The sequence below is a fragment of the Chrysochloris asiatica genome, unplaced genomic scaffold (genome assembly GCF_000296735.1).
Source record: "Chrysochloris asiatica unplaced genomic scaffold, ChrAsi1.0 scaffold00232, whole genome shotgun sequence".
NCBI lineage: Eukaryota > Metazoa > Chordata > Mammalia > Afrosoricida > Chrysochloridae > Chrysochloris > Chrysochloris asiatica.
In genome coordinates, this window is record NW_006408750.1 from 1,901,927 (window position 1) to 1,929,282 (window position 27,356).

Here is a 27,356-nt window from a genome sequence, read left to right on the forward strand (position 1 = left end):
AAAAAAAAAAAAGTCGCTTACTCTCTTTTAATTCTTTTCTCCCAATTTAAAATCCTGTCCTTTCCTATGCCAGTTTCTTAGCTTCATTGGGACCAGAGGTATCAGTCTAATCTCATCACTGGTGAATTTTGTATACGAGTATGAACAGGTCCTGGATCAATAGTAATATTAATATGGGTTTTGTGTCATTTTTTCCCCCAGAGGAACAAAGAAACAGCCTCATCAACTCCAGTTTGGAATCTGTGGTCTCATCAAATGCAAACAGCATGCTTAATTCCAGCAGCAGCTTGCAGCCAAACATAAACTCCAGTGACCCAGATCTGGACGTGGTGAAACCCACCCGGCCCAACTCACTGTAAGTAAGATGCCCAGTTTCTATCACACTGGGGCCTCAGTCAGCCATTCTGCCAAGAATTTGCTCTCTAGCCCTGTCTGAATTTGAACTGTTGATTTAAACCTTCTCTTTAAATGTGGAGCTTGGCTAATTTGTCATAGGTTTGTTGAACATCCATCATCTCACTTTTATGGGAAAACATTATTCGTAACTCACTGCTTCTCAGCCCTGATGATTTTTGATTTACCATCTTGCTGAGATGGCTTTGGTGGTGGCAGTTGCCTGTGCTGGCTGCTGGGCATGAAAAGCAATTTCTTTATTTCTTATAAACATCCAGGAACTAGTAATAGCTCAGTAGCCAGTAGCCAAGTCTGTTTCCCTAATTCATGTTGTTTCAGTTTGCCTTCTCCTTGATTGTGTTGGGAATGCTTAATGATCCTGCTGTGTCCACTGAAAGAAATCAGTGTCCCTAGAAGCTCTTTGAGTCTTTACATCCCCAGACCTTAGTTAGCATGACTGTGATTCCATCCAGAGACTATAAATCAGAAGAGCCCTTGTTGTTTAACTCTTGAGCATTGAGCACCCATAGCCAAGATAGCCAGTTTCAAGGGTGACTGTGCAGTCCCTCCCAGAAACTAGATATACTCCATAGGGGCCAGAAGTTCTCCCTTGTGGTTCATCCCACATTGCTTAGCATGTTTCTTTAGACCGCCCCATAAATCTTGTCACTTAGAGCCTCTGCAGGAAGAATGTGAGGCCATGACCAGAACAGCTGGGCTGTTGTTGTATAAGGCTCAGGAAAAACAGAATCAGCTTTGCCTTTCTGTAATGAAAATAGTTTGAGCTTCAGCCACAGACTGCCTTCAGGACAATTGGTTCAATCGAAACTCCAGAGCAAGGGTAAAATGCCAGCTTGACGCAACTTTTTCCTAACCCTCTGCACACTGTGGTTGCATGATTGTAACCTACCATTTTAGCTCTCTAAAATGGGTCCAATCGTTTTTGCCTTAGGAGAGACATTTGTTGTTATTGGTTGCCATAGAAACAATTCTGACATGACCCCATGTGTGTAGTCTAGAATTGCTCCATAGGGTTTTCAAGGCTGTGACTTTTTGGACCAGGTCTGTCTTCTACTAAGGCACCTCTGAGTGGATTTGAACCACCAATCTTTCAACTAGTTATCAAGTGCTTAGCCATTTGTGCACCTATAGAAAGTGTATGACTTAGAAATATTAGCCAATTAGGAGGGAAAAAATGACTCTAAGGTGGATTTATAAAGTACTTAAAATTACAGTGCCACTGCAGTGTAACATGGAGCCTTAGACTAAGAATGTCTCTCTTCTTTTTATTGGTTAGCAACTTGAAATCCTCACTTGACCTTAAGGAAGTTTGATTATGTATTCATTATTTTGTTGATAATGTGTATGTTCATTAAGAAGGAGATGAACGCCTCAAAAACTGACATAATTTATGATTCAACAGTGAGTAATTGTTATCATGACTAATTGTGACTGTCACAACTATAATGATAGAAATTTTGTAACAAAAAGAGGGAGTAGTTAATCTTACAGTTCTGGAACGGAGCATCGTAGGACCATCAAGTGAGAACAGCACAAGCGGAATGTGGGACCCTATCCAGAGATGGTGATAGATAGAGATGAGGGCATGGAGAAATAGAGCAGTTGAGAACTCTAAACTCATGGGAAAAGAAAGGCTGTGTGCTGGCGACCAGTTGCTGGTGGCCAGGAGGTAGGCTTGCAAAATGAGTCCTTTGATTGTTTAAATGATTATATATTCCTGAGTATTTTTGTGTACCTCCTCCCCCTCCAAAAAAAAATAATAAACAACAGAGGGAATAGAAACATATACTGTTGAATGATGATGCACGGAGGAGACTGTACTCATTGCAATGAAATGATGAGTGTAAAACCGATGGTCTCCCATGTAAACTATCACTCAATTCAGAATAAAAACTTCAAAAAAAATGACATAATTTAAGTTGTCCAGCTTGTGGGCAGTGAGTCTCTTCTGGTTCTGGTGGCTGCAGTTTCCTAGGGCGCCTCCTTGCCATGCTGAATTGTTTTCTCAGGTTCTCCTGGACTTGCTCTCTTAGACTGTTTTCAGCAGCTGGTAACTATGATCCCCTGAGTCACTATGGGATGCAATACGTACTAAGAGGTTGCTTCTTAGGCAGCCCACTGGAAAGGAGAGACATGTCTTTTCCACAGGTCCTGAAGGAGAAGATTTGGGAGTTTTTATTTTGTTGGTGCCTAGGTATGATTTGTTTCCTATAAAATACTGAGATTGCTCCACTTACTTCTCACTATTCAGGGGGTCTGTTCCTTGCCTGGCACAGATTTTGGGGCTTTCCTGGGGAATGGAGGGGAATGCCAAGAGTAGTTGTGTTATTTTGCCTTTGGAGGATCAGAAGTAGGAGTATGGGTGTGTTTCCAGCAAGATAGCTCTCCCTCCAAGCTGAGTGAGTCTTTGATGGACATCTGCAAGGGTTGTGGTTGAGGAAGGCATTAATGATGTGGAAGTGGTGCCATTGTCACAGCCCTGAGTGAGGGTCATGCCAAAGACCCTGTAAGCTCTGCACAAGGTTCACAGATCATTTTTCAAACCCTAGGCAGTGAGATGTTGCTCCTGGGTTCATGCTGTTTTGGACTTTTCTGCCTCTGATTTCCTGAGTGAATCATGGACAGGAGTTAGGCAGGCCTGGCAAACAGAAGTCACAGAACTCTCCGTGAGGAAAATAATTCTGAGAAGGTGGGTTAGCACACTAGGTGAGCACACTACACCATGGTGATTGGGCTTAGTCACAACTAAGACTACGTGGGTCTCAACCTCCATTCCAGACCCTTTATTACCTCCTTCATCTCCACATCTGAAGTGTGCAGAGCTCCTTCAGTGGAAACATGAATGATTTGAATAGAAACAAAAAACAAAGGAAGGAGGTAATGGTTTTCCTCTGCGTGACTGAATTAGACATTAAGTGAAGGATCCAGTCACCAGGAAACTGCCTTTCTCCCTTTTTATTTCATTCATTTTTTTCCTCATTGTTTCTCATGTTGACTGAAGAATCACTATGGCCATGTAGAAATCATAACAAGATATGATACTTGTTATGTAATAACTTTGATACCTGAGATAATAGATTTTTCTGCATCATTGGTCAGTTGTTCCTAAGTCTTCAAAGATACCATGGCCTTCTTGTTTGCATTGTCTCAAGACTAGCTCAGTCAATAGAGCATAAGACTCTTAATCTCAGAGCATGTGTTTGAACCCCACATTGGGCACTGGCTTTCTTTGGATCCCTGGTGTGGTGCTGTAGGACAATGCACTGGACCACAAGGTCAGTTTGAACTGCAAGATCAGTGGTTCAAACCCACTAGCCACTCCTTGAAAACCTTATATAGAGGGTCGCTGTGGGTCAGAACTGACTCAACGGCACTTAACAACAACAACAAAGCTAGATCAGATATCAAAACTAGAGATGCCATCATTCTCCCAGTGCCAAGGTAAGGCTGCTGGGTTGAGATCTTTGGCAGTTCCTCAGCTAGAGGCCTTGAAGGAGCCATTTCTCCTGAAGATCAAAGGACAGTAGGTAAGCCAGAGTCCACTTAGCCTAAAATTGAAAGCATGTGTTATTAACCTATTTTGTGCACAGATCAGTGCACATAGGAAGAGGATCCTGCCTTCTCGAGAGCTTAAAGTCTGGATAAGGAGGAAAGATGTGGCGTATGGCTCATACGTGCTTTTACAGTTCAACAACTAGTATGTGAATATCTGCTGACAGCGTGCTGACTCATGAGAGTATTGGGAAAGGTGGGATAGGTGAAGAGTGAGTTGAGAGTTAGGTAAGATTTAAATGGTGTGTGAAGAGCATTCCAGATAAGGGGGTATGAAGAAGGCAGAGATGATCAGATTGGATAAATACAACCTATTGACAAATGTGGTGAACAAAGGAAAAAGGAGATGGGCAGGAGAGCTCTATTCTCTCCTCTTGTCACTACTTCTTAAAAAAGAGAGAGAGAATTGAACCAGCATCTGAAAATCAGGAGACTTCATGACGAAGTGGGACTTATTCCAGGAATTCAGGGATGATTCAACATTAGTAAATCAATTAATATAACACCACATCAGTAGAACAACGAAAGAGAACCACATAACCATCTCTATGGATGCAGAAAAAGCATTTGATAAAACCCAACACCCTTTCTTGATGAAAACCCAAAATACAATTGTAATAGAAGAGAAAATTCTCTATATGATTCTGGGCACGTATGAAAAATCCACAGCCAATGTTATACTTAATGGAGCGGGTCAGAGAGCTTTCCCCTTGGAATTAGGAACAATACCAAGAGTGCCCACTCTCACCACTTGTGTTAAATACTGTATGAGAAGTCCTAGCCACAGCAATAAGACAAGAAGAACAAATAAAAAGGTATCCAGATTGAAAAAGAAGTAAAATTATTGCTATGTGTGTATGATATAATACTATATATAAAAATTTATACAGTCCATGAGAAAACTTCCAGAGTTAACAGAGGAATTTAGCCAAGTTGCAGAGTTTAAGGTCAACAACAAAAATTATTTGGGCTTCTGTACCCCAGCAATGAGAACTCTGATAGGGAAACTAGGCAAACGATTCAATTTATAATAGCGTCTGAGAGAATAGAATACCTAGGAATAAATCTAACCAGGGACATGAAGGACTTATACAATGAAAACTATAAAACACAACTGAAAAAGACGGCTTAAATGAATGAACAAATATTCTGAGTTCATGAATTGGAAAACTTAATGTTGTTAAGATATCAATACTGTCCAAAGCAATCTATAGATTTAACACAATCCTGATAAAAATTCCAGTAGCCTCCTTTACAGAAATAGAAAAAAAATCAATCCTAAACTTTATATGGAATGCCATGAGGACCCAAATTTCCTGATTTGAAAATGTATTGTACTGTTACTGTAAACAAATAGTTTAGTACTGGTATAACAACAGATACATTGATCAGTGGAATAGAATTGAAAGTCCAGTAATAAACCCATACATCTGTGATTTTTTTTTTTTCACCAAGGTGCTAAACCCATTTGATGGGAAAAGAAGAGTCTCTTCAATAAATGGTGCTGGGAAAATTGGATTTCCACATGCAGAAAAATGAAACCGGATCCATGACTCATACTATGCAGAAAAAAAAAATCAAAATGGACTAAACACCTAATGTACAAACTAAAACCACAAAAATTTTAGAAGAAGCAGGAGCAAGATTTTAACAATGAATTATCCAGTGTGATTGAAAAAATAAAAAATCACAAACAGCTAAAAGCAAAATAAATAAAAATTTTAAACTTTTGTTCCTCAAAATACTTTATAAAAAAATATAAAATGTTTAAAGACAAACTGTAGTCTAGAAGAATACCTTCTGAAACCATATCCCCAACAAAAATCTAATAACCAATTTATGTGTATATATAAATAACAAGGAGCTCTGGTAGTGTAGTGGTTACGAATCGTGCTGCGAACCTCAAGGTCAGCTGTTCGAAACTACCAGCTGTACCTCAGGAGAAAGAGAGGCTTTCTGCTCCTGTACAGATTTACAGCCTCGGAAACCCTGTACAGGGTCACTATGAGTCCAAACCAATTCCACAGTACATAACAACAACAACAACATAAATAACTTCACAACAAAAAGACAAATAATCCAATTTGTTGCTGCAAGTGCTGTTGAATTGGTTCCAACCCATAGTGACACTCTGTACAATAGAGGGAAACACAATTGCTGCTGCACATGAGCCCATTGCTGATGCCACTGTGCCATTCCATTTCATTTGGGTTTCCTTCTTTTTCACTGACCCTGTACTTTACCAAGCATGATGTCCTTTTCCAGGAACTGGTTCTTCCTGATAACATGTCCAAAGTATGAGTGATGAAGGCTGGCTATCTTAGTTTCTAAAGAACATTCTGGTTTTACTTTTTCCAACACAAATTTGTCTGTTCTTCTGGCAGTCCATGGCACCTTTAATATTATTCCGTAACACCATAACTCAAATGCATCATCTTCTGTGGTCTTCCTTATTCATTGTCCAACTTTCATAGCATTTCAGGCTATTGAAAATACCATGGCTTGGATCAGGCCCACTTTAGTCCTCAAACTGGCATCTTTGCTCCTGAACACTGTAGAGGTCTCGTGCAGCAGCTATACCTAATGCAATATGTTGTTTGATTTCTTGACTTCTGCTTCCATGAGTGTTGATGGTGGATCCATGCAAAATGAAATTGTTAACAACTACTTTCTTTTCTCCATGATCTATCATGATGTTCTTTATTGCTCCATTAGTGAAGATTTTTGTTTTCTTTACATTGAGGTGCAACCCAGACCCAAAGCTGTGATCTTTGGTGTTCATCAGTAAGTATTTTAAGTATTTGATGATAAAAACAATACTGGAGATCACATGACAGAATTTTACAAGACTAATGATTTATTCAGTGCAAATGACTATTGTAAACAACAATAAAAGATGATTATACACATGGACTTCACCAGATGGAACACACAGAAATCAAATTGGAAAGAGACAGTGGAAAAGCTCCATATCTTCAACCAAAACAAGGCTAGGAACAGACTTTGAAACAGTCCATCAATTGCTTATATGCAAGTTAAGGCTGAAGCTGAAGAAAATTAAAACAAGTCCACAAGAGCCAAAATATGACCTTAAACACATCCCACCAATAACCCAAAATAATGGGCAAAAGATTTAAATAGACATTTTATCAAAGAAGGCATTCAAATGACTACCAAATGCATGAAAGATGTTCAACACTATTAGCCATCAGAGAGATAAAAATCAAACCCAAAATTACATATCATATACCTTCCAGTAGACTGGCTTTGGAGTCCTGGTGTGGCATGCTGTATAATGAACACTGGACTTCTCACCACTAAATCAGTGGTTCAAGCCTACCAGGTACTCCTTGGAAACACTATACAGGGTTACTATGAGTCAGAGCTGACTTGACAACACTGAACAACAACAGAATGGCTATGACAAAAACAACACAAAACAAAGCAAAAACACTGAAAATAACAAATACTGGTGAGAATGTGGGAAAATTAGAACACTTACCCACTGTTGATGAAATGCAAAATGGTACAGTCATTGTGGAAAACAGTGTGGTACTTCCTACAAAGAAACTAAAAATAGAACTATCACATGACCCTGCAATTCCAGGCCTAGGTGGTTGTTGTTATTGTTATGTGCCGTCGAGTTGATTCTGACCCATAGCGACCCTGTACAAGGTTTCTGAGGTTGTAAATCTTTATGGGAGCAGAAAGCCTCATCTTTCTCCCGTGGAACAGCTGGTAGTTTCGAACTTCTGACCTTGTGGTTCGCAGCCCGAATTGTAACCACTACACTACCAGAGCTCCTTTTGTTGTTGTTGTTATGTGCCGTGGAGTCGGAACCGACTCATAGCGACCCTGTACAGGGTTTCCGAGGGTGTAAATCTTTACGGGAGCAGAAAGCCTCATCTTTCTCCCGCGGAACAGCTGGTAGTTTCGAACTGCTGACCATGTGGTTCGCAGCCCGAATTGTAACCACTACACTACCAGAGCACCTTAGGCCTAGGTATATACCCAATAAACTTACAAACAGAGATTCAGAGCAGTAAGCACCAGTGTTCACTGCAGTACTATACACAATAATCAAAAGTTGGAAACAACCAAATGCCCATCAACAAATGAATGAATAAACAAAATGTGGCACACATACAATGGAATACCACTCAAGAGGAGACATGAAGTCTTGTTGCCTACTATAATATGAATGAGTGAGACATACTGAGTGAATAACTCAATCACAAAAGGATAAATATTGTATGGCCTCACATATCAAAAGACAAGAAAAGGCAAATCGGCAGAGAACAGAGTTAGCAAGGGCTGAAGAAAATAGACAATGGTGATGGTTAGGTGCTTTGGAATAGATTCTATCTCACAGTAACCCAGTATAGGGTTTCTGAGGCTGTAAATCTTTACGTGAGCAGAAAGCCTCATCTTTATCCCATGGAACAGCTGATAGTTTTGAACTGCTGACCTTGAGATTAGCAGCCCAACTCGTAACCATTATGCTACCAGAGATCCTTATCAATAAGCAGTTGTTGTTAAGTGCCATCACATCTGTTCAGACTCATAGCAACCCTGTATAGCGTTTCTAAGACTAAAATCTTTGCAGGAACAGAAACAGCCTCATCTTTCTCCTGCAAAGTGACTGGTGGGTTCAAACCATGGACCTTGTGGCTCACAGTTCAGTGCTTATTGTATGGAGCCACTGACCGCCTATAAAAAGTTGAATTGGCAAATGTTCTGTGATAGATTTAAGAGAGGACTTCAAAAAAGTCATGGAAAAATGGAATTAAAAGATAATGGAATTTTTCCAAGAACTTTTTGAAGCCCCTTTATGTTTAAACCATTGGGAAAATTCTCATGGAATTTGGTGTCTTCGTTTGGAGGTGTAGGGTCATTGTTTCATGGAACAGCCCGGCTAATTGGTCTAATAACATGTTTATTGTTTTTGCTACCTCCCAGTTCAATGCATAGTATCTGGACTCTCAAAAGCTTGAAAGCCACCATCCTAAAAAGCTTAAGAATTGATGTCTATTTTCCTGGAGAAACAAAGGAAGGAGTAGCATGAATACAAGGAAGGTGCAGAATAATCAGAACTCGATGGTGCCCAGCTACCATGACTGTACACTGTGATAAAAGAGTCTATAGAAGAATCCCAATCGAGGGAAATACAGACCAGCTTTTAAAATTCTTATGTACTCCAGACTTCCTGAAACCATGAAAGCAGTGGTGGTGAGGTTGTGATGTAGTCAGTTCCGACTCACAGGGACCCTGTCTAGGGTTTCTGAAACTGTAAATGTTTCCAGGAGTAGAAAGCATCAACTATCTTCTGCAGTGCAACTGGTGAATTCAAACTACTGGTCTTGTGGTTTGTAGCCTAGCTCAAAATCTACACAGCCAGAGCTCCTATGAATGTGGTATGAACCACTACAACTATTGTCCTGAGATAATGTGTAAACATAAAACCAAAAGTGTCCCAGGAAGTCATCTTAAAACCAAACATCAATGTAGCTTAACTAACTTAGCTAACCACCACTCATCTATCAGTTTGTCACACTCTGGTGCTTTGTGTGTTGCTAGGATGCTGGAAGCTGTGCCAGCAGTATTTAAAGTACCATCAGGGTTACCCATAATGGGCAGGTTTAAGCAGAACTTTCAGACTTAAGACAAATTAGGAAGAAAAAAAGTCATACCATTTCTGAATCGTTACCCATTAAAAACTTTATGAATAGCAATAGAACCTTGTTGGGTGCAGTGTCAAAAACTGAACCACACAGGTTGGAAATCACTCAAAATACAACTAGGGAAGAGTTGCCTTCTCAAATGAGAGTTGACTTTAATGACATGAATGAAGTTAAGTTTTTGGAATCTTCATTTACTGATGTGGCCACAACTCAAAATGAGAAGAAACCACTGCAAGCACCAAATCATAATCAGAACATAGAATGTGCAAAGTATGAATCTAAGAAATTTGAGGTTATAAAAAATTAAAAGGAATGGATAAAGTTCACTAGGCATTAGTGAACTGAAATGGGCTGGTATTGGCCACTTTGAATCAGAAAATCATATGGTTTACTATGCCAGGAACAAAATTGAAGATGAATGGTGTTACAGTCCTCGGCATAAAGAACATTTCAGGATGTATCTTGACGTACAGTGCTGTTTGTGGCAGGATGATATCCTTAAGACTACAAGGAAGACCACTTAATACCACTATTATTCAAATTCAGACACCAACCACTAAAGTCAATGATGATAAAATTAAAGGAATCTGCCACCTTCTTCAACCTGAAATTGATCAAACATGCAATCAAGATGCTTTGGTAATTTCTGGTGATTGGAATGTAAAAGTTGGAAACAAGAAGGATCAGCAGTTGAAACATAGGGCCTTGGTGATAGAAATGATGCTGGAAATAGCATCGAGATAGAATTTTGCAAGACCAATGACATTGCAAATACCTTCTTTCAACAACATTAAAGATGAGAATGCACGTGGACCACACCAGATGGAATACACAGGAATCAAATTGACTACATTTGTGGAAAAAGACAGTGGAAAAGCTCCATCTCATCAGCCAAAACAAGGCCAGGGACAGGCTGTGAAACACACCATCAATTGTTCATATGCCAGTTTAGGCTGGAGCTGAATAATATTAAACCAAGTCTACAAGAACCAAATTATGGCCTTGAGTTTGTCCCACCTGAGTTTAGAGGCCATCTTAAGAAATGTGATGCATTAGACACTAATGACCAAAGACCAAAAGAGCTGTGTGATGGCATCAAGAACATCATACAGGAGGAAAGCAAAAGATCATTAAGACGACAGGAAAGAAAAGAAAGAACAAACAAAATGTCAGAAGAGACTTTGAAACTTGTTCTCCATTGTAGAGATGCTAAAGCAAATGGGAGAAATGAAGTAAAAATGTGGAGCAGAAAATTGCAAGGCAAATACTTTAGTAAAATGTACAAAGACCTGGAGTAAGAAAACCAAAAGAAACAAATGCATAACATTTCTCAAGCTGAAAGAGTAGAAGAAAAGATTCAAGCCTGGATTACAATATTGCAGAATTCTGGTGTGGTGCTGTAGGATAATGCAAAAAGAATTGGTTGATGTTCAAGTGGTACCATATGATCAAGAACTGAAGGTATTGAAGGAAGCAGTCCAAGCAGCATTGAAAGTGTTGGTGAAAATCATGACTGTGTGAATTGATAGATTATAACTTGAAATCTTTCAACAAACTGATGCAGCACTGCAGGTGCTTACTTATCTATGTCATGAAATTTGGAGGACAGCTACCTGGCCAATGGATTGGAAGAGATCTATATATGTGCCCATTCCAAAGAAAAGTAATCCAATGGAATGCAGAAATCATCAAACAATATCATGAATATCACATGCAAATAAAAATTTTTTGAAGATAGTTCAAAAGTGGTTGTAGCAGTGCATTGAGAGCTTCCAGCAACTCAAGCTAGATTCAGAAGAGGACATGGAATGAGGGATATCTTTGCTAATGTCACATATATCTTGGCTGAAAGCAGAGGTTGCCGGATAGATGTTTACTTGTGCTTTTTTGCCTATGCAAAGGCATTTGACTGTGTTCATCATAACAAACTATGGATAACATTGCAAAGAATGGGCACTTCAGAACACTTAATTGTGCTCATGAGGAACCTGTACGTAGACCAAGAGGTTATTAGAACAGAACAAGGGATTCTGAATAGTTTAAATTCAGGAAAGGTGTGCATCAAGGTTGAATCATTTCACCATACTTATTCAATCTGTATGCTGAGCAAGTAATCCAAGAAACTGGATTATATGAAAAAGAATGTAACATCAGGATTGGAGGAAGAGTTATTAACAACCTGTGATGTGCAGGTGGCACAGCCTTGCTTACTATAAGTAAGGAGGACATTAAGTACTTATTGATGAAGATCAAAGACTACACCCTTCAGTATGGATTACGCCTCATTGTACAGAAAGCACTAATCCTCACTACTGGACTAATAAATAACATCATGATAAATGGAGAAAAGATTGAAGTGGTCAAAGACTTCAATTTACTTGGTGTACAATCAGTGCTCCATGAAGCAGCAATCAAGGAAACAAAAGATGTATTGCATTAGGCAAATCTGCTGCAAAACACCTTTTTAAAGTATTCAGGAGCAAAGATGTCAGTTTGAGTACTAAAGTGCACCTGACCCAAACCATGGCATTTTAATTCACCTCATAAGCATGTGAAAGTTGGACAATGAATAAGAAAGGGCATAGAAGTTGTGGTGCTGACAAAAAAATTGAAAGTACCTTGGATTGCTGGAAGAGCAAACCGGTCTGTCTTAGAAGAAGTACAGCCAGAATGTTCTTTAGAAGTGAGGATGTCTCTCCATCTGTGAGGAGTGGCCAGTTCCTGGAGAAGGAAATCATGCATGGAAAGTGAAGGGCTACCAAAAAAGAGGAAGACCCCCAACAGCAACAATAGGCTCAAACATAACAGTTATGAAGATGGTGCTGAACCAGGCAGTGTCTCATACTGTTGTGCATAAGATCGCTGTGAGTCAAAACAGACTCTACATCACCTAACAACAACAACAGTTAAGTTTAACATCCAGCAAAAAAACAAGCAGGCTTTAACAGAACATCCACATATATTGGAAGCAAGCCACACACCTGAGGAAACTCCCTTTCATTTGATAGGTTACTCATAGCAGACCTTTTGGGGGTTGGCTGCATCTGAACTATCATACCACTGAGTATCCTAGCCTAGCCCAGTTGACATTCAACCTTAACTATCACACTGACCAATCAGTTGAATGCAGTCACATGAGTCCAGGCAAGACCAGCAGAAAAACTGTCCAGCAACCCACAGATTCATGATAAGGAATATATTGTGGTTAGCAATAGAGTTTGGCATCATTTATTATATAGCAATAGTTAACTGACAACCTATGAATCTGTGACCCCTGAGTCATGCAGAAATTAGTGCCTTGAAATTTAGTTCAACTTCCTGGGTAAAGTACAGAGGTATGGAAGGGTCTTGCTATGGAGTAGTACAGTGTCTAGACTAGCCTCTCAATTTTCAGAATCCTACTTGAAAGAAAATGACTCATAACTGAGATTCCAAGAAATTAAGAAACAAAACAAAACCCATAGCTAATAGCCGAAGCAACAAGATAGATAAGCTCATGCGCTGCAAGGGAAAGCCGGAACTCTAGTGTTTTAGCCCTGGCACCAGCGTAGACTGGCTAGTGCCAGTCCTTCACTCTGAACGAGCCCATCCTCACACTCCCTTTGATGGATTAAATGGGTCTGACCTGCCCCTAAGAAGGGAGACTATTCAATGAATACTGACAAAGAGCTGCAAAAACTGAATCCATTCCCTCCTGTCACCAGGGCCAACACAGTTGGCATAGTACCAACTCCTTTCTGGACAATAATGATTTTTAAGGAGAAAGTAAACAAGTGCTGAGAAAGAAGTCAGGGATGTCCCCCTAGAGACCAAAAATATTACAGTACATTCTTCCACAAAATAATAATAATAAACTGTCAGGTGAGTGTTGTCTTCACAGCACGATGAAGGGCTAGAACTATGAGGATGACTTCAGCAATGGAGGAATGCAAACCTGGAACTCTCCCTGTCCAAATGGTCCACACCCCTAAAAATTAAACAGCTGCTCAATAGCCCCATAAATAAAACTAATTTCTCTTACCCTTTCCTCTTAACACACACATATACACACACACATGCATTTCCAGATTATTTTTGGTGACCTACAAGATGTGTGCATGCCAAGGACCTTCAGATTGTGCCAGAGCCAACCACTCGCTTCCATCTTAGTGGCCAGTGAGCTACACAAGAACAGTCCGTGGAATTCCAAGGATAAACAAGCATTGTGTCCAGGCATCGTTGTTTCTTGGTTTGAAGCATGTTTGGCCCCTTCTGAGTTTAGTTCAACTGCTCTTAGATGAAAATTGGGGAAATTTTGCCTTGAGAAAGATCTCTAAATTTTTATTTTTGTTCTCCTTATCCAGTCAACATTCACTCAACAAATGTCATCTGAACTGCTGTATACCAGGCGGTGTTTAAAGTGCTGAAGTAGAGTGGTTAAAAAATTAGTCTCTGCTCTTTGGGGTTTCATGCCCTATATAAGTGTATGCATAAAGAAAAGAAATCTGTATCTATTATGTTGTTTGTTGTTATGTACCATCAAGTTAAAACCGACTCATAGCGACGCCATGCACAACGGAAGGAAACACTGCCCGGTCCTGGGCCAACTTCATAATTTTTACCACGCTTGAGCCCATTGATGTTGCCCCTTTGCCAAACCATTTCGTTGGGAGTCTTCCTCTTACTCTCTGACCCTCCACCCTACCAAACATGATATCCTTCTCCAGTGACTGGTCTCTCCTGACAATATGAGCAAAATATGAGGGACAAAGTTTGGCCATCCTGGCCTCCAAGGAGCACCCTGGCTTCACTTCTTCCAACACAGATCTATTGATTCTTTTGGCAGTCCATGGCACTTTCATTCTTCTCCTCCAACACCATAACTCAAAAACATCAGTTCTTCTGTGGTCTTCCATATTTGCTGTCCAGCTTTCATGTGCATATGAGGTTATTGAAAATACCATGGCTAGGGTCAGGTGCACCTTAGTCCTCAAGCTGACATCTTTGCTCTTCAACACTTTAAAAAGGTCTTGTGCAGCAGATTTGCCTAATGCAATACATCGTTTGATTTCTTGACTGCTGCTTCCATGAGTGTTGATAGTTGATCCAAGAAGAATGAAGTCCTTGGCAACTTCAGTCTTTTCTCTGCTGATAAGAATATTGTTTATTAGTCTACTGGTGAGGATTTTTATTGTCTTTACATTGAGATGCAATCCATACCAAAGACTGTTGTCTTGGATTTTCATCAGTAAGTATTTTAAGTCCCCTTCATTTTCGGCAAGCAAGATTGTCTCGTCTGCCTATTGCAGGTTGTTAATGAGTCTTCCTCCAATGCTGATGCCACATTTTTCTTCATCTAACCCAGCTTCTCGGATTATATGCCCAGAATACAGGTTGAATAAGTATGATGAAAGAATACAATCCTGTCACACACCTTTCTTAATTTTAAACCACACAGTTTTCCCATGTTCTGTTCAAACAACTGCCTCTTGGTCCAGGTACAGATTCCTTATGAGCACAATTAAGTGTTCTGGAATAATCATACTTCGCAATGTTGTCCATAGCTTGTCATGATCCACACAATCAAAAACCTTTGCATAGTCAGTTAAGCACAGATAAACATCTTCTGATATTCTCTGCTTTCAGCCAAGATCCATCAGACATCAGCAATGATATCCCTCATTCCAAGTCCTCTTCTGAATCCGGCTTGAACCTCTGGAAGCTCTCTGTCAATATATTCTTGCAGCCATTTCTGTATTTCCTTTAGTAAAACTTAACTTGCATGGGATATCAAAGATATTGTCCGATGGTTTCTGCATTCCATTGGGTCACCTCTCTTTGGAATGAGCACATATACAGATACCTTCCGATTAGTTGGCCAGATAGTTGTCTTCCAAACTTCTTGGCAGAGATGAGTGAGTGCTTCCAGTGCCATCTCACTTTCTTGAGAGATGTCAGTTTTTATTCCATTGATTCCTGGTTCCTTGTTGTTTGCCCATTCCTTCAATGCACCTTGGACTTCCTCCTTCAGTATCATTGACTCTTGATTGTTTCAGCCTCTTGAAATGGTTGAACATTGACCATTTCTTTTTAGTACAGTGACTCTTTGTTTATCTTCCATCTTCTTTTGATGCTTTCTGCATCATTCAATAATTTGCCCAGAGTATCCTTCAATAAAAAAAAAAAGTCAAGGCTTGAATATTTTTTCAGTTCCTCCAGCTTGACAAATGCTGAGTTTGTTCTACCCTTTTGGTTTTCTGCCTCCAGATCTTTTGCACATTGCATTGTAATATTTGAATTTGTCTTTTTTTTTTAAGGTTTATTGTGAGTTATGTGACAGTTTACATGGGAGAACATCAGTTTTACATTCATCCTATCGTATACGTTTCATTGCCATGGTTACAATCCCCTCCATGCATCACCAATCAATGAAAGGGTACATCCTATAAGCCTGCTCCCCCCACCCCAGTCATCACCACACAGCCCCTCTTGCTTCCTGGGTCCTGAGTCCCCATCTGCTCCATCTCTCCATGTCATCATCTCTGCCTCCATCTCAGGGATCACTGCCTCTCTGGGTAGGGTTCTGCTCTCCACTCTTCTCCCTTCATGGTTCCAGGGACCTCCACTCCCAGCCTGCAAAGTCAATCACTCCCCTCCTTGCCACAAAATGCCCACTTTTACATTTACAACCTTCACAATCAGTCTTGGTAACAATTATTCACCCTTGCATCACAAGAGGCCTAGCTGACCTTTGAAATTTTCTATTCAGCTTTTATATCTCCTCATTTCTTCCATTTGCTTTAGCATCTCTACACTGGAGAGCAAGTTTCAGTGTCTCTTCTGGCACCCATTTTGATCTTTTCCTTCTTTCTTGCCTTCATAATGACTTTGCTTTCCTCCTATATGGTGTTTTTGATGTCATCCCACAAGTCTTCTGGTCTTCGGTCTTTAGTGTATCAACTCTGTTCTTCATATGATCTCTAAATGCAGGTGAGATATATTCAAGGTCATATTTTGGCTCTTGTGGACTTATTGTCATTGTCTTCAGCTTCGGTTTGAAATTATCATATGAGCAATTGATGGTCTGTTCCACAATCTGCCACGGCCTTGTTTTGGCTGGTGACATGTAGCTTTATCCATCATCTCTTTCCACAGATATAGTCAATTTGATTTCTCTGTATTCCATCTGGTAAGGTCCATGTGTATAATCATCTCTTATGCTGTCTTATGATCCGTATTTGTGCCCATTCCAAAGAGAGGTGACCCAAAGGAATGCGGAAATCATAGGACAATCTCTTTGATATTCATATGAGTAAAGTTTTACTAAAGGAAATACAGAAATGGCTGTAAGCATACATTGACAGAGAACTTCCAGAGGTTCAAGCCGGATTCAGAAGAGGACTTGGAATGAGGGATAATATTGCTGATGTCTGATGGATCTTGGCTGAAAGCAGAGAATATCAGAAAGATGTTTACCTGTGCTTTATTGACTATACAAAGGCTTTCGATTGTGTGGATCATGACAAGCTTTCGATTGTGTGGATCATGACATTGCAAAGTATGATTATTCCAGAACACTTACTTGTGCTCATCAGTCATAAGGAATCTGTACCTGGACCAAGAGGCAGTTGTTCGAACAGAACATGGGAACACTGAATAGTTTAAAATTAAGAAAGTTGTATTATTTCACCATACTTATTCAGCCAGTATGCTGAGCAAATAATCCGACAAACTGGGTTATATGAAGAAAAATGTGGCATCAGCATCGGAGGAAGACTCATTAACCACCTGCTATATGCAGGAGATACAACTTTGCTTGCTGAAAGTGAAGAGGACTTAAAACTTTTACAGATGAAGATCAAAGAGCACAGCCTTTGGTATAGATTACATCCCAATGTAAAGAAAACAAAAATCCTCACCACTGGACCAATAAATAACATTCTTATCAAAGGAGAAAAGATTGAAGTTGTTAAGAACTTCATTCCTCTTGGATCAACACAGAAGTAGCAGTCAAGAAATCAAACAATGTATTGCATTAGACAAATTTGCCACACAAGACCTTTTTAAAGTGTTGAAGGGCAAAGATGTCAGCTTGAGGACTAAGGTGCACCTGACCCAATCCATGATATTTTCAATAACCTCATATACATGCGAAAGCTGGACAGTGAATAAAGAAGACCGTAGAAGAATTGATGCATTTGAGTTACGGTGTTGGAGGAGAATATTGAAAGTGTCGCGGGCTGCCAAAAGAACCAATAGATCTGTTTTGGAAGAAGCGCAACCAGAGTGCTCCTTGCAGGCCAAGATGACCAATCTTTGACTCTCATACTTGGGACATATTGTCAGAAGGGACCAGTCGCTGGAAAAGTATATCATGTCTGGTAAGGTGGAGGGTCAGAGTGAAAGAGGAAGACCCCCAACTAGGTGGATTGGCCAAGTGACAGCATTGATGGACTCAAATGTGGCAACAGCAGAGAGGTTGGCCAAGGATCAAGCAGCATTTCGTGCTGCTGTGCATAAGGTCTTTATGAGTTGGTACCAACTCGATGGCACCTAACAACAACAACAACAACAACAACAACAACAATGCTGTCTAAAGAAGGTATTTGAAATGAACAAATCATTGGTTTTCCAGAATTGTATCATACGATTTCTACCATCATTTCTGTCTCCAATGCCTATTTTCCAACTACTTATCCTTTCTCTTTGTTTCCAACCTTTGCATTCCAATCACCACTAATCAATATATATATCTTGATTGCGTGTTTGATCAATTTCAGATTGAAGAAGTTTGTAGAATTCTTCTATTTCATCCTCACTGGCTTTAGTGGTTGGTGTGTAAATTTGAATAATAGTGGTATTAACTGATCTTCCCTGTAGACACATGGATATTATCCTATCACAGACAGCATTGTACCTCATGACTGATCTGGATATGTTCTTTTTGACGATGAATGCAACACCATTCCTCTTCAATTTGTCATTTCTGGCATAGTAAACCATGTAGGTGTCAGATTCAAAATGGCCAATACCAGTCCATTTCAGTTCACTAATGCCTAAATATCAATGTTTATGCGTTCCATTTCATTGACAGTTTGCCTAGATTCATACTTGGAACATGCCATGTTCTGATTACTAATGGATGTTTACAGCTGTTTGTCTTTATTTTGAGTTGTGCCCCATCAGCAAATGAAGGTCCTGTGGGCTTTAATCCATGGACTTTACTCCACTTGTGTCATCACGATCAACTCTACTCTGAGGAGGCAGCTCTTCCCCAGTCGCATTTTGAGTTCCTTCCAACCTGAGGGGCTCATTTTCCGGCACTATATCTGACAGTGTTCTCTGCTATTCATAAGGTTTTCAGTGACTACATATTTGGAAGTAGTTAGTCACTCCTTCCTAGTCTTTCTTTGTTCATATGGTAGCTCATCTGAAACCTATCCACCATGGATGACCCTGCTCGTATTTAAAATAACAGTGGCATAGCTTCCAGAATCACAGAAACTCACAAGCCATCACAATAGGACAAACTGACAGATGAGTTGTGGGTATCTATTATATGGTGGTTCAAATGCTTAACACTTAGCTACTGAAAGGTTGCACGTCCACCTAAAGGCACCTTGGAAAATAGAGCTGGTGATCTACTTCCGAAAAAATCAGCCATTGAAAATGCTATAGAGCATAGTTTTGTTCTGACATCTATGTGGTCTCCATAAGTCATATTTGATTCAAAGGCAACTGGTTTTCTGGTTACATATATCCTGGTTTGGCACTGTGAGTTAATGCGCTGGACCACAAGGTCAGTTTGAACTGCAAGTTCAGTGGTTCAAACTCACCAGCTGCTCCTCAGAAACCCTAAACAGGGTCACTATGAGTCAGAACCGACTCCATGGCACTTAACAACAACATATATCAGATACTGAGAAATGTCATGGAAAGGAAAGAGGAAAGTTACTGTAGCTCTTGCTGCCTCTGCTTTGTAGCGTGTAAAATACAGTCATATCTTCTTTGGAGAGCTGTGAAGTTTAAGTGAGATCATCCTTTGTTATCTCATTTACATGTTTAGTTCTAAGAACTACACTTGTTATTTTGGAGTACTCCTCTCCAGACCCGGTCTCTTCTCCCATTCTCTTTCTCAGCATATGTATGTTTCCTATGTGAAGAGATTCCCCAGGCTGTCCCACTCATCTTCCCCAGCAGCCTCCGACCTTAAATGAGAGACTGAAGCTATTTAGTCCAGTCTTTGAGTTACAAATGAGGAGAAGGAAATTCTGTAGAGAGGCAGCTGGGATAGGCGTGCCTGTTCTTGGAAATGGGAAACCTCCTGTTAGGGTAGTTACACCTGTTCTTGGAAACTTTGGAACCCCCCCAAATCATACAGGAACTTAATGAATTTGGTGCATAGCTATTATTTTTTTAGACTAAATCAATAATATGCTTTTGTTGTTATTGTTGTTGTGCTGTTGAGTCAGTACTAACTTAAGAGTGACCCTGTGTACAAGAGCGTGAAACACAGCCTAGCCTAGTCTTGTGCCAACCTTATAATCCTGGCTACATTTGAGCCCATGGCTGCTGCCACTGTGCCAATCCATCTAGTTAGGGGGGTCTTCCTATTTTTCTCCAAACCTCCACTTTACCAAATATGATATCCTTCTCCAGGGACTGGTCCCTCCTGACAATATGTCCCAAGTATGAGAGATGAAGTTTGGCCATCCTGACTTCTAAGGAGCACTCTGGCTGCCCTTCTTCCAACACAAATCTGATTGTTCTTTTGGTAGTCCATGGTACTTTTATTATTCTCCTTCAATACCATAACTCACATGCATCAATTCTTCTAATTCGCATTCTAATAAGAATTTGAATTCTTATTCACTTTCCAACTTTCACATACATATGAGGCTATTGAAAATACCATGACTTGCTTCAGGCATACTATGCATTACATAAGTAATAATAAATGGCAGACTTTTTAAAAGTGATTTTTACCGTTCTAATGTTATTTTATGCCAAAGGGTTACACCCAAACAAACAGCCCTGATTCTGCTAGATTTATCTTTGTCATTCTTTGGAATGTAGAGATTTGCTCCTCTCTGGTTGGATCAAAGTTCTGTGGAGGAGGATCTTTCTTGTTAGGTTAAATATTCTCTCTGTTTTTCACTCACCCTTACACAGAAAAGGTCTCCTAAGACAGTTTTGCCTGAAAATCCAGTGCTTTTCCCAAACCAGGAAGTAGAATAAGCATTTTCATAAGAAATCATTTGCCGTTTTTGTTCCTCCTTACAATGTCCTCCTCCCTACCCATCACCAAGGAGCTCTGGTAGCATAGTAGTTACGAATCGGGCTGCGAACCGAAAGGTCAGCAGATCGAAACCACCAGCTGTTCCATGGGAGAAAGATGAGGCTTTCTGCTCCTGTAAAGATTTACAGCCTCGGAAACCCTATACAGGGTCGCTATGAGTTGGAGCCAACTCCATGGCACATGACAACAACAACAACCCCATTACCAGTAATTCCAGCCTACTGCCGTGATTATTATTTTTCATATATGCCTGCTCCCCTTCCTCTGACACCTCAGGCATCAGGGACTGCCTCTGCCAAGGCTCCTCCAAATAACTAGGCCATGTCTGCTTGACGTTTTCAGAGATTGTTACTGGTGTGACCCATAAATAATCTTGTTTTCTCAATGGCTTCCTGTTAGCCTTTCCTGTTCTTCAGCCACGTTCTTCCTCATCCATCTGGAGCCCAGTTGAGTTTTACTTCATTGAGGGTGGAGATTCTTGCCTGGTGACCCATCCAATCTTTAGTGAGGAAATGAGTTAGGTGATTACTAGTTCGTTTTTAATATACAAATTGCTTTAGGCAGCCCTCACACTTCATGACCTAGTAGAATTTCTTTCCCAAGCACCAGCATTGTCGGAGGCACTTGAATCTCCACAGCCTGTCAGCAGAGGGGATGGGGGCAGAGGTGGGGATTGGATCACTTAAGTGCATGACCACATCCCATTTTCCAGCATAGTGGAAATCACAAGTGGAAAACATTTCCCCTCACACACATTGTGCTTTTCTTCCTTCGGAGCCAAAATTATATAAAGCATCAAGTTGCTTTTTGTTTAGTTTTGTTTTCTAGTAAAGTTGTTAACCTTGCAAAAAGGTCTAAAACAGTTCTCCAGATTTGTCTTGATACATGGAAAACAAACACATTGGCATTAAGTTGATTCTAACTCCTGGTGACCCCATGTGTTACACTTAGAACTGTGCTCCAGAGAGTTTTCCTGGCTGTACTCTCTACTGAAGCAGATCAATAGGCCTTTTCTCCTCTGTGCAACGAGATCATTTTTTTTCTTCTGTGCTACTAGATAAGTTAAGGAGCTGTGGTAGCATAGTGGTTACTAATCGGGCTGCTAATTTCACGGTCAGCAGTTTGAAACTACCAGGCGTTCTGCAGGAGAAAGATGAGGCTTGCTGCTCCTGTAAAGATGTACAGCCTCAGAAACCCTGTACAGGGTCTCTATGAGTTGGAACCAACTGCACGGCACATAACAACAACAACTAGGTAAGTTGGAACCACCAACCAATAGCCAGAAAACAAACCCACTGCCCTCAAGTCAATTCCGACTCTTAGCAGGCCTATGTAGTGTTTCTGAGACTACAAATCTTTATAAGAGCCAACAGTCCCATTTTTATCTGACTAGTAGATTAGCAAGCGAGTGCAAACCATTTGCACCACCAAGGGACTTGATTTTTGAGAGTCAGTCAAAAGTATTATTGCTAGGGTTCCAGTTCATACATGCACATGTTTTTCTAAACTAAATGAGTTTAAATGTCAGTGTGTCATCCTGTGGTGGCTAGTGTGTTGCTGTGATGCTGGAAACTATGACACTGGTATTTTAAATACTAGCAGGCTCATCCATGGTGAACACATTGCAGCTGAACTTCCAGGCTAAGACAGTCTAGGACGAAGAAGAGATGAACCAATTCTAAGTGGTTAGTCACTGAAAACCTTGTGGCTAGTAGCAGAACATCAGATATAGTGCTGGAAGATGAGCCCTTCAGGTTGGAAGACACTCAGAATAAACTGGACAAGAGCTGCCACCTAAAAGTAGAATTGACCATAATGTTGTGAATGGAACAAAGCTTTGGAACCTTCTTTTGCTGATGGGGCACAACTCCAAATGAAAAGAAACAGCTGCAAACATCCATTAATAATTTGAACATGGAATGCATGAAATTTGAATCTTGGAAAATTAGAAGTTGAAAAAGTAAAATGGAACACATAAAGATCAGTATCCTAGGCATTAGTGAACTGAAATGGACTAGTATTGTCCATTTTTAATCTGACGTTGACGATGAATGGTGTCACATTCATCAGCGAAAATAACATTTCAAGATCTCTCTATTGAAATATAATGCTTGCTGACAGTGATAGAATAATATTCACATGCCTACAAGGAAGACCACTTAATCTACTATTATTCAAACTTACGCACCAACCACTAAAACCAGTGATGCTTAAATTGAAGGATTCTACCAACTTCTTTAGTCAGAAATTGATCAGACATGCAACTAGCATGCATTGATAATTACTGATGATTGGATGTGAAAGTTAGAAACAAAAAAGGATCAGTAGTTCAAAAGTATGGCCTTCATGATAGAAATGATGCTGGAGATCACATGATAGAATTTTGCAAGACTAATAGTAGTGTAGTGGTTATGAATCGGGCGGCGAATCACAAGGTCAGCAGTTCGAAACTACCAGCTGCTCCGCAGGAAAAAGATGAGGCTTTCTGCTACCGTAAAGATTTACAGCCTCGGAAACCCTGTTCAGGGTCGCTATGGGTCGGAACCAACTCCACGGCACTTTACAACAACAACAACAATGACTTTTTAACAACATAAAAGGCAATGTATACACATGGACCTCACCAGATGGAATATGCAGGAATCAAATTGACTACCTCTGTGAAAAGAGGCAGTGGAAAAACTAAATGCCATCAGCCAAAACAAGTCCAGGGACCATTTGTGGAACAGACCATCAATTGCTCATTTGTAAGTTCAGGCTGAAGCTGAAAAATATTAAAACAAGCTCGAGAGAGCCAAAATATAACTTTGAATATGTCCCACCTAATTTAGAGACTATCTCAAGAATGGATTTGATGCATTAGATACTAAAAACTGTACACCAGAAGAGTTGTGGGATGATGTCACTGTACAAAAAAGAAATGGTCAATGTTCAGCCATTTCAAGAAGCAGCATATGATCAAGAACCAATGGTACTGAAGGAAGAAGTCCAAGCTGCACTGAAGGCATTGGCTAAAAACAAGGCTCCAGGAATTGACAGAAAAATTGAAATCTTGCAACAAACATGCATTCCTAAAGTCGCTCACTTGTCTATGCAAAAAAATTTTGGAAGACAACTCCCTGGCCAACTGATTGGAAGAGATCCTTAATTGTGTCCATTTCAAAGAGAGGTAACCCAATAGGATGCAAAAATGGAACAATATTATTAATATCACATGCAAGTAAAATTTTGCTGAGCATAAGTGAAAAACTACTGCAACAGTGCATTGACAGGGAACTGCCAGAAATTCATGCTGGAGTCAGAAAAGACATGGAAGGAGGGACATCATTGCTGATATCAGATGGATCTTTTCTAAAAACACAGAATAACAAAGATGGTTTCCTGTGCTTTATTGACCATAAACAGGCTTTTGATTATGTGGCTCATGACAAACTATGGACAACATTGTGAAGAATGAATATTCCAGAAATCTTAATTGTGCTCATGAGGAGCCTATACATAGACCAAGAGGTAGTTATGTGAACGGAACAAGGAGATACTGAATGGTTTTACATCTGGAAAGGTGTGTTACAAGGTTATATCTTTCACTATACTTATTCTATTTGTGTGCTGAGCTAATAATTCAATAAGCAAATATGAAGAAGAGCGTGGCTTTAGGATTGAAGGAAGGCAAATTGATAACTTGTGATATCCAAATGATACAACCTTGCTTACTGGAAGAGAACAGAACTTACAATACTTACCTTACCAATGAAGATCAGAGACTACACCCTTCAGTATGAATTGTACCTCAACGTAAAGACATCAAAAATCCTCACAGCTGGACCAATAAATAGCATCAAGATAAAGTGAAATAAAGATTGTAGTTGCCAAAGGCTTCATTTTGCTTGGATCCATAATCAACACTCATGGAAGTAGCAGTTAATAAATCAAACAACATATTGCATTAGAGCAGCCTGCTACAAAGGTCCTTTTTAAGTGTCAAAGAGCAAAGGTGTCAGTTTGAAAACTAAGGTGAGTCTGACCCAAGCTGTGTTATTTTCAGTTGCCTCATATGTATGTGAAAGCTGGACAGTGAATAAGGAAGACCACAGAGGAATGGATGCATTTTAACTATGGTGTTGGGGAAGAACATTAAAAATACCATGACTGCCAGAAGAACAAACATTCATCCTGGAAGAAGTGCAGCCAGAATACTCTTCAGAAGCCAAGATGGTGAGACTTCGTCTCTCATACTTTGGACATGTTACTTGGAAGGACAAGTCCATGGAGAAGGACATCATGCTTGATAAGATGGAGAGTCAGTGAAAAAGAGGAAGACCCCCAGTGAGATGAATTGACAAAGTGTCAGCAGCAATAGGCTCAAGCTTAACAACAGTTGGGAGGATGGCACAGACCCTCACAGTGTTTCATTTTATTGTACATAGGATCTGACTCAATGGCACCTAACAACAAATATAACAACAGCAAAATGTTCCAACCTGTCTCTGTGGTCAGTGGATGGCCACAGACAAGTTCTTTCAGTAATACACTTGTCTTAGTCTCCTTCTTGTTATTATGTGCCATTGAATCGGTTTCAACTCTCAGTCTCCTTCTTGTTGTTATGTGCCATTGAATTCAACAATCCTGAATGGGGTATATAACAAGGGGATGGTGGTCCTGTGCTTACTCTACAGCACTGCACCAGGACTCCTCAAAGACGCCTTAGAGAGAGAGAAACATCTTCAAAGTGTATGGACCCAAATGGAGAATATGCAGAGAAACAGTAGCTTTACGTTTATATATTTTTGTGTCTATGATTTTGTAGCAATCTTTTTTGACTTACTCTTGTACACTGGTGGTGGTGGTGGTTATGTGCCGTGGAGTTGGTTCTGACTTACAGCGATCCTGTGCAGAGTTTCCAAGGCTGTAAATCCTTACAGGAGCAGAAAGCCTCATCTTTCTCCTGCAGATCAGCTGGTAATTTCCAAGTACTGACTTTGCAGTTTGCAGCCCAATTCATAACCACTAGTAGCTGTTTTAAATCTTGGGGCTTAATTAAGGGTGTGAATGAATGACATTTATTCTGAATTTGTTGTTGTCGTTAAGTGTCATTGTCGTTAAGTGCCGTTAAGAGTTGATTCCGACCCATAGCGACCCTTTATAGAGTTTACGAGGAGCAGTTGGTGAGCTTAAACTATCTACCTTGCAGTTCTAACGGCTTTGCAGTCTGGTGCACTAACCCACAGCACCACACCAGGACTCCCTGAAATGCCTTGTGGTAGATAGAACACGCCCCCATGGCTCAAATTTCAGTCAAGCAATTTTGTTGTTAAGTTCCATCAAATCCAAGTCCGTTCCAACTTGTAGAACTCCTGTGGAAGGTTTCCAAGGAGCGACTGGTGGGTTTGAACTGCCAATCTTGTAGTTACAAGTTCAGTCCTACAGGACCATTCCAGGACTTCAGCCAAACAATGTTGTTAAGTGCCATTGAGTCAATTCTGATTTATAACGACCCTGTAAAAACTTTTCTGGGAAGAGCTGGTGGGTTTGAATTCCCAGCCTTGTGGTTAACAGTCCAGTGCTGATCCTACAGTGCCACACCAGAAGTCCAGCCAAGCAATTGTTATTAAATGCCACCAAGATGATTTCAAATCATAGCAACTCTGTATAGAGTTACCAAGGAGAAGCTGGTGGGTTTGAACTGCTGACCTTCTGGTTTGAAGTCCAGTGCTGACCTACTAGACAGGCCTAAAAAGTAAACAGTAACACCAGGGAGGTCCTTACACCATAGAACAACCAACCATATAGGATCAAAGGGCAGAATTTGCCCAGGGATAAAGCTCAGAAGACAGGAAAGAATAGGAAAGATGGACAAATGGAAATGGTAAACGTAGGGAGGGCATGGGAATAGTATTGTTACATTATGTAGATTGCAAGCAATGTCATGAAAACATAACTGAATTGTTGAATGGAAAACCAATTTGCTGTATAAATTTTCATCCAAATCACAATGAAGTTGAGAGAAAAAAAAAGCCTTGTGACTATTACATTCCAGTTTGAGGTAGATTTCTTAGGAAAGGAAATAGACTTAAGAATTGTCATGACTTTCAGCACTGTTCTGTCACAGTGCCATTTCTCTTACTTAGTGTGAGTTAGAATACTTTCTGTCTACATGTATGTAACTTGGGGGATCTTATTGGTAGAATCAGAAGTTAAATCCTTGGTCAAAATGCACAGATAACCTAGGCAAATGAAAATGATATCAAAGTACTGTCAGAACCCTTGTCAGTCAATCTGGAAAGCAGATGCTTGCTTAGTTAGAAATGCATTCCTGTTTGGAAACAGCCTTCAGATCTTATTTTTAACCCCTTCTCTACATTAAGCAAGAAGCCCTAGTGGTATGGTAGGTTAAGCATTGGACTATTAACTGCAAGTTGTGTGGTTCAAAC

The 27,356-nt window shown here is 40.1% G+C and overlaps 1 protein-coding gene across 1 annotated transcript in view; it reads left to right on the plus strand.

Annotated features, from left to right (window-relative positions):
- Positions 1-27,356, plus strand: part of ARHGAP26 (Rho GTPase activating protein 26) — a 692,304-nt gene that overhangs the window by 561,176 nt on the left and 103,772 nt on the right. The window contains exon 19 of the mRNA XM_006873269.1: positions 202-355. Coding sequence (XP_006873331.1) covers positions 202-355 — 154 coding nt within the window. The remainder of the gene's footprint in view (positions 1-201; positions 356-27,356) is intronic.